Raw genomic sequence first — 11,886 nt, 5'->3', positions numbered from 1 at the left:
CATTTTCTTTATGAATTCATCTATTGATGTGCATATAGGCTGGTTCCATAGTTTGGCTATTGTGAATTGTGCTACTATAGACATGAAACTTCATGAATCACCATAGTATGATGACTTTAATTCTTTAGGCCAAATACCAATGAGTTGTATACCTGGGTTATATGGTGGTTACATTTCTAGCCTTTTGAGAAACTTCCATACTGCTTTCCATAGAGATTTTACTAATGTATAATCACATGAAAAGTGTAGAAGTGTTTCTTTTTCTCTGTATCCTCTTCAGCATTTATTATTATTTTTATTCTTGATGACTGCCATTCTGACTGGAATAAGATGAAATCTCAGTATAGTTTTGATTTTCATTTCCCTAATTACTAATGTTATTGAACATTTTTTCATATATTTGTTGGCCATTTGTATTTTTTGAGAACTGTCTGTATAGTTAATTTCCCCATTTATTAATTGGGTTCTTTGGTTTTTTGGTGTAGTGTTGTTTTTTTTTTTTTTTTTTTAGTTCTTTATATATTTTAGATATTAATCCTCTGTCAGAAGAGTAGCTAGCAAAGATCATCTCCCATTCTGTAGGTTCTCCCTTCATGCTCCTAATTGTTTCCTTTGCTGTGCAGAAGCTCTTAAGTTTTATGCCATCCCATTTATTAAATCTTGGAATTATTTCCCAAGTATAGAGGTCCAATTAAGAAAGTTGTTGCCTGTACCTATATTCTGGAATGTTCACCTTAAATTTTCTTTCAGGAGTTGCATAGCTTCTGGTCTAATTCCTAGGATTTTAACCTATTTTGAATTGATTTCCTATAGGGTGAGGGATAAAGATCTAGTTTTATTCTTTTACATATGAATAACCAGTTTTTACCAGCACCATTGTTGAATAGGTTGTCTTTTCTTCAATGTATGTTTTAGGCAAATTTGTCAAAGATCAGATGACTGTAAATGTGTGGGTTTGTCTCTGTGTCTTCTATTCTGTACCATTGGTCTATGTCTATTTCTATACTGGTACCATGCAGTTTTTGTTACTATAATCATGTAGTATGATTTGCAGTTAGTTATTATGATGCCTCCAGCATTTCTTTTTGGTTTAGGGTTGTTTTTTGCTATTCTTGGTTTTTTATTCTTCCAAATGAACTTCTATGAAGAATGTCATTGGTATTTTTAATGGGTATTACATCAAATCTGTATGTTGTTTTTGGCTATTACAACATAAAGTCATTTTAACAATATCAATTCTGCCTATCTAGGAACATAGGAGGTCTTTCCATCTTCTGAGGTCTTCCTCAACTTCTTTCTTAAATGTTCTATAGTTTCTATTGTAGAGGTCTTTCACCTCCTTGGTTAGATTTATTCCTAGATTTTTTTTTTATTTTTGTTATTGTTGCTTTTTGAGGCTATCATGAATGGAATTGTTTTCCTGATTTCCCAGCAGGTTCATTGTTAGTATATAGAAAAGCTATTGATTTATATGCAGTGATTTTGTAAGCTGCTACTTTGAATTTGTTAACTCTAGGAATCTTCTGGTGGAGGTTTTTTTGTTTTTTGTTTTTTTTTTCCTCTTCTAACTATAGGATAGTATAATCTGCAAAAAGGTGATAATTTCACTTCTTCCTTTTATACTTTTAATCCTTTCATTTCCTTCTCTTGTCTAATTGCCCTGGCTGGAATTTATAGCACTGTATCAAATAGTAGTGGTGAGAGTGAACATCCTTGTCTTATTCCAGATTGTAAAGGAAATGCTTTCAGTTTTTTCCCATTTACTCTGACGTGGTTTGGGTTTTTCATATACAGTGTTTATGATGTTGAAGTAGGTTCCTTCTATCTCATCTCCAGTTTATGAAACATTTTTGTAAAGTAAAATATCTTAAAACACTTTCAAGTTATCATTTCTTTCTCTTTTTTGTAGTATTACAAAGCCCATTTTTTCTGATATCTCTGTATGAAGTTGTGGTTTATTTTAATCTATTCACCATACTATAGTCAGATGATCAAACCTGTGTAAAGCTTTTCAAAGGCTTTGCTTTTCCTAACTTGGTAAAAAGGGCCCCAAATTACATGCTAGGCCCTCTCACACATTCTGGATTCATGCTATGTCATTCACCTCTTACTCACAATCACATTGGCCTTACTTTAGTTCTTTAAATGTTCCATACTTCTTCCTGCATCAGATCCTGTGTATATACCAGGCCCCATGTGTCAAAGTCACTACATGCAGTATCTTCCCTAACGAAATCGTTCCTTTCCATTTCTCCATCTACATCAAGACCTAATCCCAGGGTCTCAGAGAACACTTTGTTTTACTCTCTAGCTTATTTTGTACATTGTAAAATTATGATATATTAAATATTATTTAGGTTATCATCTAAATCCTTAGCCTTGTAAACCAGTGAGGGATAAAATTTACTTGCTGCTTTAGCTCTGTACTCAAACAGTAAATAGAAGCTATTTGAGAAAAACAAGAAATAAATGAAGGAAGAGGAAGCAAGTAAGCTTCCATCTACTGTGGAAAAGTTTCTTTAAAAAAAAAAAAAAACCTACCTCACTTTAATGGCATGAGTTATTTTGTTACAACTATTTTTCTGCTCGGTTAAAGAGAAAGGATTAATAGAATATGTTCACATTGGCAGGATTCTGTTGCATGATATGGATTTATGAAATAACACAAAGAAATAAGGAAAGTTCAAAAATGCAAGTGACATTTACAAACTATTTATAAATTCTCTTATCCTCTTTTTCCTCCTTCCCTACCTCCTGATCCAAGTCTTAATATTTTACAAAATGTAATAAGATTAAACTCATTTCCAGTAATGTAAAAGATGACTAAAACATGATCACTCTATATAATTTATAGCAGCTTTAATACTTTACAAAGAGTCCGAAGGGGGGGAACTCAGTTGGTATTTCACTTTCGTGAATACCATTTTGATAATTAAAACATTCCATTAGACTAAATAAGTTTTGCGTTTATAAACACTTATTGAGCAACATATATAAGAACTGTCATTTCTCTTTATTCCTGTTTTCATCAGAGCCTCATCAGAGCACTCATGCCACATAATCACTTTATCCAGAGAGAGTGGTCATCGTATTTTTCAAGAAAGAGGAACTACTCTACAATTACTGACAGCAAGATACATGCTGTGGAAAATGGATTATTTAGCCAAACCACAGAGTACATAGAATAAGTAAAGGGAAATTTTGTAAGCTCTCAGAAATATGCACCTAAGGCAAAGCCTAAGGTCAAGGTTGCAAGCCCCAAAGCGCCAGCAGGAAGTAAATAGCTTCTGAGTGGTTGCAGCAAGTCAGGATCCCTTACCCTGCCCCCAACACCGTATCTGAGCATCTGAAACCAATCCCACCAAGGCGGCGTGGCACTGTGACAGCGGTTGAGAGGTCAGGTCTTCACGTCTTAGATAAAACTCTATGGTTGCCGCGAGGGATGATGGGTAACGTATATACTTCCCCGGCTCCCACAAGCCTCCTGCTTCAACCCACCACCGATTCTTTAGGTAGCCATGGGCCGCCGCCCAGCTCGCTGTTACCGGTATTGTAAGAACAAGCCTTACCCAAAGTCTCCTTTCTGCCGAGGTGTCCCAGATGCCAAGATTCGCATCTTTGACCTGGGTCGGAAAAAGGCCAAAGTGGATGAGTTCCCACTCTGTGGTCACATGGTGTCCCATGAGTATGAGCAGCTGTCCTCCGAAGCCCTGGAGGCCGCCCGCATTTGTGCCAACAAGTACATGGTGAAAAGTTGTGGCAAAGATGGCTTTCACATTCGAGTACGCCTCCATCCTTTCCATGTCATCCGCATCAACAAGATGTTGTCCTGTGCTGGGGCTGACAGGCTCCAGACAGGTATGAGAGGTGCCTTTGGAAAACCTCAAGGGACTGTTGCCAGGGTCCATATTGGCCAAGTCATCATGTCCATCCGCACCAAGCTTCAGAACAAGGAGCACGTGATTGAAGCCTTACGCAGGGCAAAATTCAAGTTCCCCGGTCGCCAGAAGATCCATATCTCCAAGAAGTGGGGCTTTACCAAGTTTGATGCTCACGAATTTGAAGACAAAGTGGCCAAGAAGCGCCTCATTCCTAATGGCTGTGGAGTCAAATACATCCCCAATCGTGGCCCTTTGGACAAGTGGCGGGCCTTGCACTCCTGAAGGCTTTGGCAGCACTGCCTCCATGGACCGTGCTAATTAATTAATTTTCCTGTTCATCAATAAATTATATTCACTGACAAAAAATGTTTAAATCTTTGTTTTAAAAAATGTTTGTTCAATTTTTAAACTAGAAACTATTAGAGAAATAGTTTTTTATATTAATGCAGAATGTTGTAATTGAAAATGGTACTTTCCTTATTTAAATAGAAAAAAATGCTGTGTGTAATTTAGAGAAATTTATTGGTATTCTGATCCAAACTTTAGGAGCATATGAGGAAATATGTTAAAAGTTTTGTTGGTAATAGAGTCATAAATTACACAGCTATTCTTAGATTAAAAATAGCTAGAGAAAACCTAAGATTTGTGTGAAAAAAAACAACAACACTCATTTATATCAAACAAATAAAGGTGAAAATAGTGTTAAGCATTAGTGATATTTTAACTACTTCCTCCTTGAAACTGTTCTGTTTCTAAATTTGGTTGCTTATGTTTTCCTATAAATTTTTTTGCATTATTTTTGGAATTTCCTAAGACTCCAAATACCAGCCTTAGGACTATTGGGTATACTGAAAAAGGTTTTTCTAGACAAGTCTTACATTATCTCACACTCGGGAGACAACAGTCCAATCTTTTCTTCATCATAGAAAGGTCATAGGTGACAACAGAGTTCATATAGCTTGTATTTGGACCCCAGTAGAATCAACAGAAGAAAGAAAATGATACTTAATCTGTTAGCTGTACTCTAAGAGGACCCTAGAGAGAGTTTGCAATCTGTAGGTGTTTGCCCTACATTAGCGTTATATTGATCACAGGGGTGATTTTTGTTTTATTTTAGAAACTACATGAGCTAACATTCCTTGATCTGTGCTGCTGTTTTGTTCTCTCTCTCTCTCTCTCTCTCTCTCTCTCTCTCTCTCTCTCCTGTTCTGTTCTTTAAATTGATTTAGTCTTTGAAATCTCAATCTTGCAAACCATGCCTTCAAATTTTTATACTGACCACTCATTTTCAGAGACAACACATTTAATGAAAGCAATAAAAGGAGTTCTATACAGCATGAAAACATTGCTAAACATAGTTTCCATTTAAATTTCTTTTGTCAGTTCCAAGGTATTACATTTGCCTTGATAATTCTTTCAGGTCCTCATGTAAGATGTTCTCTATTGGAGTCCTTTTAAAATACTATTTTAAGCTATAATGATTTTCATATAAGTAAATTATTAGAAATACATTTGAGAAAGATAACAAGGTAAATGTACTGAAAGAGTTCTTCAGTCTAAGAAGCACCAAGTTTTACTTGATCCTTGAAAACTCCTGAAATTATCTTGGAAATTGTCCTGAAATGGTCTTGGAAATTGTTATGAGAAAGATCTGTCCAAAGAGCCAGATTTTTGGACTACTATCATTCCTGTTCACCTTATATTGTATTTCAAAAAATCATGTGTTAGTATACCCATGATCCAGCTTTGAAAATATTTTCCATCTTCATTTATTCACCCTTCGATTTGGTCTCAAAACAAATATTTTAATTTACACACTTGGAACACTTCATTCACTAATTGTACAAAGACAAAAGAGACAGTTAAGTCTCCTTATGAAATTGGATCTAAGAGACTCTTAAGTAGGATTGTTTACATACATAGATAATGTGAAAATAGAGCTGGGGAGATAGTATTAGAGTGCTTGCCCATGCACAAAACCCTGGGTTGGATTTCCAGCACCATAAAACATAATAATAGTAATATAATAACAATAACAACAATAATAATAGATATGTGAAAAAAAGATATAAAAACTAATCATTATCAATAATGTTATTTGTCTTGTTCCTGCAGTTTTACATTATAAATAAAAAATAATATTTAGCTTTGACATAAGGATATTTTTACTTATTTTTTTTCCTTAACAATCCTGTGAACTTGTGTTCCCTAAGCCTTGATTTTTTTTTTCAGTATGTGTTCTGACTTTAGGGTCATTCTAGTTATCAAAAAAAATTGATATGACAACTGAGCTGAAAGATAGTTATATTTTGCAAAGCTCTGTTATTTTAAAATGTTATTCAAAATGGAAAATTTAATTTGGGAATATCTGTATTCATATATTTGTATTCATGCATTACTGCAATAAAACAACTCTTTGCCCATTCAAAATAAAAAAAGAAATAACACAAGTAAAGTTAATTGAATTGAAGAAAATACTGTCCAATAAAACTTTTTATTTAATTAATAGCATTTCCAGATATATGGAAAATACTAAAGGTGAAGAAAATAGAGTACTATGTACTCTATCAATTAGTTATGGAAGTTCATTTCACAAATGAACATAATAATCCACCATTTTTGGCCCATTAAAATACAGAATTATTTTAAGCAAACTTAGCTTCAAATATTTAATTTTTATAAAACTATATATTAGCTCTGGCTAACTAGAACTTCTAAAAGCTAATATTGGCATTATTATAATATTTGTTCCTGCCTCACTGCTACTTAGCTCCTGATTTTAGGTACTTGTATCATTTGTTATGATTTATGACCTTAATATTCTGTTTTACAACCATAATTTCCTCCACTTAAATATACTTTTAGTTCTAGATTTAATTAGATTTAGTGTTCTGGTTCAAGTTTTTGACATTTTTTATGATAAGTTGTTTAAATTTCATTTTCATGTCCTTCTATTTTGTCTTCTACTTTTGGAGCTCCTTTAGGAAAAAAAACAAATGTGCTTTACCAAGTAGTCTCTACATATGACTCAGTTATGGGGATTTGCTTTATTCTTCTCCATTGGATTTTTAAAAATCTAACTTACTCATCTCTCTTATTCAATATTTCTTTATTTCTGTCTCCTTTTTCCTCACTTTTGTTTTCAAAGATGTGATTACAATCACACCATTATTTTCATAATTTTATATGATGTAATATAGCTTTCCCAGATCTTGTATTTAATTTGGAAGATTGGAGAAGAATCTTTCTCTTTCACTAAGTTTGGTCATTTTCTTTTTTGTGGATTTAGTCTTCTCTGTGTGTGTTATAGTTCAAAGGCTGAATATTGTTTTCTATCTTCTTTCCCACCACCTAGAGATGAGAAAGAAAATAGATAATTTGAAGGGTTAAGTATAGCCTTTGATGGATGTCAGGTTCTGATTTCTTTACTGAGAGTCCATTAAATATTCTATACCCAGGTGTGTGGTCCCTACTAGACCTAAAAATTCCTTGACCTGCCATTCAAGGCAGAACCTTGAAAATGGCAAGCCCAATTTCTCTTGGGAAAGAAACAGAATCTTTTGTGCAAATGCAGTGTTCCTGGAGGAGAAAATGTCCCCACTTCTCTGAGTAAGGACGTAAGGACTGGGACAGGGCATCAGATTGCTTGGAAATGATGATTTTTTTTTTATCTGAATGTAAGTACTGAATCAAAATTAAAACAAAACAGAACACAACAATTGATAACTGATGGTAGGTCAGAAAAGATGGCAGAGCTGAGATAGAGTATGTCTGGGACAGCCTTTTTCCCTAGTCTCTGGCATTTTATGGATAGGATTTAAATTTCCTATCAGTGTTGGGCTATTATGGTGCTTTTAAATCAAAGCAAATTGTTGGTTCTATGTCTACTCCCCCAAAGTGTTGTTTATTGGAAGGGAGACCATAACAGCAAGAGGCTACAGAGAGGTTTTCCTCCATGATGGATGCTGAAGGTAGAAAGTGAAAGAGCCAGGATTCCTTAGCCAGATTTCCCTTGATGGGCTTGATCAGGGAGATACAGGATACTCCAGTATTCCCTAAAGAACTGACAGACCTCTAATAGAATCAACATATGAAAAGCTCAGAGGTAGTCAGTAATGTGAAGAGAACCAGTAACAAGGAAAAGGGAATCTGCCCCCTGTAATCTGGAATCATTTAACAAAGAGAATATTGTCTCTACTTATCTTCTATTTTTAATAACCTAAATTAAGGAATGAAGGAGAGAAGAGTCAGAGGAAACAAGAAAGCAGATAATTCCCCCTTCTCCATCCTAAGTAATTGAAATCACTACTCTGGACCATACTAATGGAACAGATGAGAGTTTTGAATGAGCTTGATAATAACTTTAATACTTAGCTGGGCATGGTGTATGCTTGTAATCTCAGCAGTTCAGGAGGTTGAGCAGGAGATCGCAAGTTCAAAACCAGCCTCAGCACTTTAGTGAGGTACTAAGTGACATAGCAAGACCCATTCTCAAAACAAAAAATAAAAAGGGCTAGGAACGTGGCTCAATGGTTAAGTATCCCTGGGTTCAATATCTGATATCCAAAATAATAATAATAACAATAGAAAATAATGAAATAAAAATATAATAATAATAATTTTAATGCTTGACAGTGATTGAAAAGTTATGAAATAAGGATTAGATAGTGTTAAGAAAATATGCTACTAAAAAAGCAAAAGAACTACAATGAGGCACAGTTGGTAGTTGTTACAGGAAAATAAAAATTTCATGTTTACTTCAAATTCTGCCAAACCTGTTTACATAATTATTTTGATGAAAATCTTTCACAAACAATAATAGCAAATGTCAAAATTACCAAAATTTAGGAAGCTTATTGAAGTTTCAGAAAAGTAAAACCTCATTTAACAAAAAAACTTCTATAACACTTCTCAAAAACACCCTTAACTTCTGAAACACTTCCTAAAAACACCTCTACTCTTCCACTCATATAAACACTTGAAATATGAACAGATTTTAAATTCTCTTCATGGAAACCCATGTTCATGTGGCTCTAGTCAAATTTTATATCTATATCTATATGCTATAGATATATATGGGTAGAATATTATGACAAAGATAAAACATTATTATCAAGTAATATATTTTATATAAATATAATTTATATGAGAGTTATTTTATCTACTTATATAGATACCTCCAAAATTAACCATAAACAATGTCAATATTATCTTCCATCTAATTGGTAGAGATTTGATTTACACATACAATAGATTATTTAAATTTATATGAATATTTTTCCATTTTGAGCCAAAGTTTGAAACAAAATTTTCAAAAACTGGCACTAAAAAAAGTATCTTTTTAAATTTTATACATTTTTAAAGATTGTATAAAGTAATTAAAAGTTATCAAAATATTCCAAATGATCAAAATCACTTTATCTAAAAGCAAATTTGATTTATTTTAAATTTTTTTTTGGGGGGGGTACCAGGAATTGAACTCAGGGGTGCTTACACTTAGCCATATCTCCAGCCCTTTTTAAGTGTCTCAATGAGTTGCTTAGTACTTCACTAAGTTGCTAAGGCTGGCTTTAAACTTGTGATCCTCCTGCCTCAAACTCCCAAGCCTCTGGGATTACAGATGTGTGCCACCCCACAGTAGCAAAGTTAATATTTTAGAACTTTGATTCTCAATATATATAGCTAATGACATTTGCTGCAAATACTACCAGTACTTATTGACAACTAATGAATTTGAGGCCTATAAATTCTCCAATTTCAGAAAATAATTTTATATTACATATTGCATATGAAAAGGCTTTTTTTCTAAGACTTGATAATATCACTTTAAATATCTATTCTGGGAAAAAAATTAACCATATGAATCAGGTAACATATGAATAAAAGCTTCCAAGAATTGTTCATGAGAGAACAAAATATATTAAATTTTTTAATTTACATAAAACAATAAATATATCTATCATGATGTATTCACAATGGATGATGCTATAAACAAAATAAATTAACCATAGCCATAGCCACATACATGGATAAACCTCAGGAAAAAAAATGTTGAATAAAAAGAAAAAGAAATTAAGACTTTAATTATAATGCCTTTTAGAAAAATCTTAAAAACAAGAAAAGCCAGAGGAAATATTTTGTATATTTAAAGAGATGTGAGGTAAACCTAGATAGCAAAGTAATAAAATCATAAAAATTTAGGAAACTGGTGGCATAGGTGGGACATATCATGGCCGGGGAGGAGCACAGAGGCCTGTGGAAGATACTTCACATCAGCATTTTATTGTTTAAAGTGATCCTTTTCAGCTCATTACTCTTTATGTGTCAGGGCTATTCTTGAACTCTTCTTCTCACATGGATTCCAAATCAGAGAATCAGCTTTTCAAATCACCACTCTGTTGTCCTCAAAAACTCCTGATATGATTTTTATTGAACTTAGAATAACTTTGTACAGTAATCTAATGTCTATGAAAATAAGTCCTTCTGTTTACAGAGTAAACATCTGTTTTCATTAAGTCTCCTTCAGTGTTTTTCGACATATATTTTTATAATTTTTCCACTACTGTTGTGCACATCTTTTGCTAGATTTTCTTCTAGATGTCGTATACTTTTTGGCTGATAATATTTTAAATTTTCATTTTAAGTATGCTCTTTAATAATCTTTCTTTTAGTTCTCTGGAATTTTAATATATACCATCATATTCCCTGTATGTATTAGTCATTTGGTCTCTCCCTTTCCAATGCTTATTAATACATATTCTTGTTCTTAGTGAACTAAAACTCTTCAATATGATATTATCAGAAGTAGTAATAGTGAACAATATTCTTACACTAATCCTGAATTTAAGGAAATATTGCCTCTAACTTCTTTTTATGCCATAATAGAAATTTAAGCCATTTTCTATTTTGGCAAAACTTAATTTTTAAAAACTATTCTCTTTTTCTTTTCCAAATCAGGAATAATAGCTGAATTTATCGAATGTTTTTGTGCATATGTTGAGATAGTTTTAAATATTTCTATAGAAATATATATGATTTATATTAAATTTTAGTAATACATTTTGTCATGATAAACTATCTTTGTATTTCTTGAATAAATCTAATATAAGTCAAATTTGGATGTGATATTTTTGTAATCTACTGAAATAAGTTTTCAATTTTGCTATTATTATCATATTGCTTCAAGGATATCCTTGCTTTATATATCAAGTTAGAAAGTATTATTCATTCTCTTCTATTATGGAAAAGACTTATAAAAGATTGAGAATAATCTTTCCTGGAAGGTTTGTTATAATTCCCTTTAAAATACTTGAACCTGGTGGGTTCTGTCTGTGTTTGTATGTGATGTGTTTGTGTGAAGATTTTGACTAATGATATGTAATATTTTTAATGATCATGCAAATATTCTGACTTTAAATTTTTGTAGTGGTATATATATATATATATATATATATATATATATATATACACACACACATATATATTATGTAATGTATAATAAAACACATATATAGCATATGTGCATATAATGTAAATATATGTGTGCATGGTTTGTGTGTTCCAGTCTGTTTTTGTTGTTGTTGTTGATGTTGTTGTTGTTGTTGGCATAAAGATGTTAAAAGAGTTCACTAATTTTATTTTGAAATTTTGCTATATTTATATTTAAATATAGCATTTCAAACCTTATTTCATAAATAGATATCTAGCTACCATTTTTATGCTTACTCTTTGTTAAACAATCCTGATTGTTGTATCTTCTTTCTATATCTGCATTTGTAGAGTTTTGCTCTTTTATCAGAGGTCTTACCTCTGCAGGTTTTTTCATCTTCTAGTTTTGCTATTCAATCTTTCTGAAGCTCAGATTAAACCTTTGTTAGATCTCTCTGCATCCCCTCTGTAGCTCAATATTTCCTTCATGATTTCCTATATCTTTGTATACGTTCATGGCATTTGAGTGATGCCTATATATCTATTTTCCAGTTAATCATAGATTTTCCAGCTTACT

General features: G+C 32.6%; 1 protein-coding gene across 2 annotated transcripts; it reads left to right on the top strand.

Moving 5' to 3' along the window:
• Positions 1 to 3,518: 3,518 nt before the first annotated feature.
• Rpl10l (ribosomal protein L10 like) lies at positions 3,519 to 4,163 on the top strand. Of its 2 annotated transcripts, XM_027929853.1 has the most exons (2): positions 3,519 to 3,627; positions 3,709 to 4,163. In XM_027929853.1, exons 1-2 carry the CDS (start codon positions 3,519 to 3,521, stop codon positions 4,161 to 4,163), a joined length of 564 nt encoding a protein of 187 aa, XP_027785654.1. The 2 variants fall into 2 exon arrangements, with proteins under 2 accessions (XP_027785654.1, XP_027785653.1); XM_027929852.1 differs by having other exon boundaries at positions 3,519 to 4,163.
• The last annotated feature ends 7,723 nt before the right edge of the window (positions 4,164 to 11,886 follow it).

Source organism: Marmota flaviventris, chromosome 2 (assembly GCF_047511675.1).
Source record: "Marmota flaviventris isolate mMarFla1 chromosome 2, mMarFla1.hap1, whole genome shotgun sequence".
Lineage (NCBI taxonomy): Eukaryota > Metazoa > Chordata > Mammalia > Rodentia > Sciuridae > Marmota > Marmota flaviventris.
This window is presented reverse-complemented; position numbering and strand designations above follow the sequence as displayed.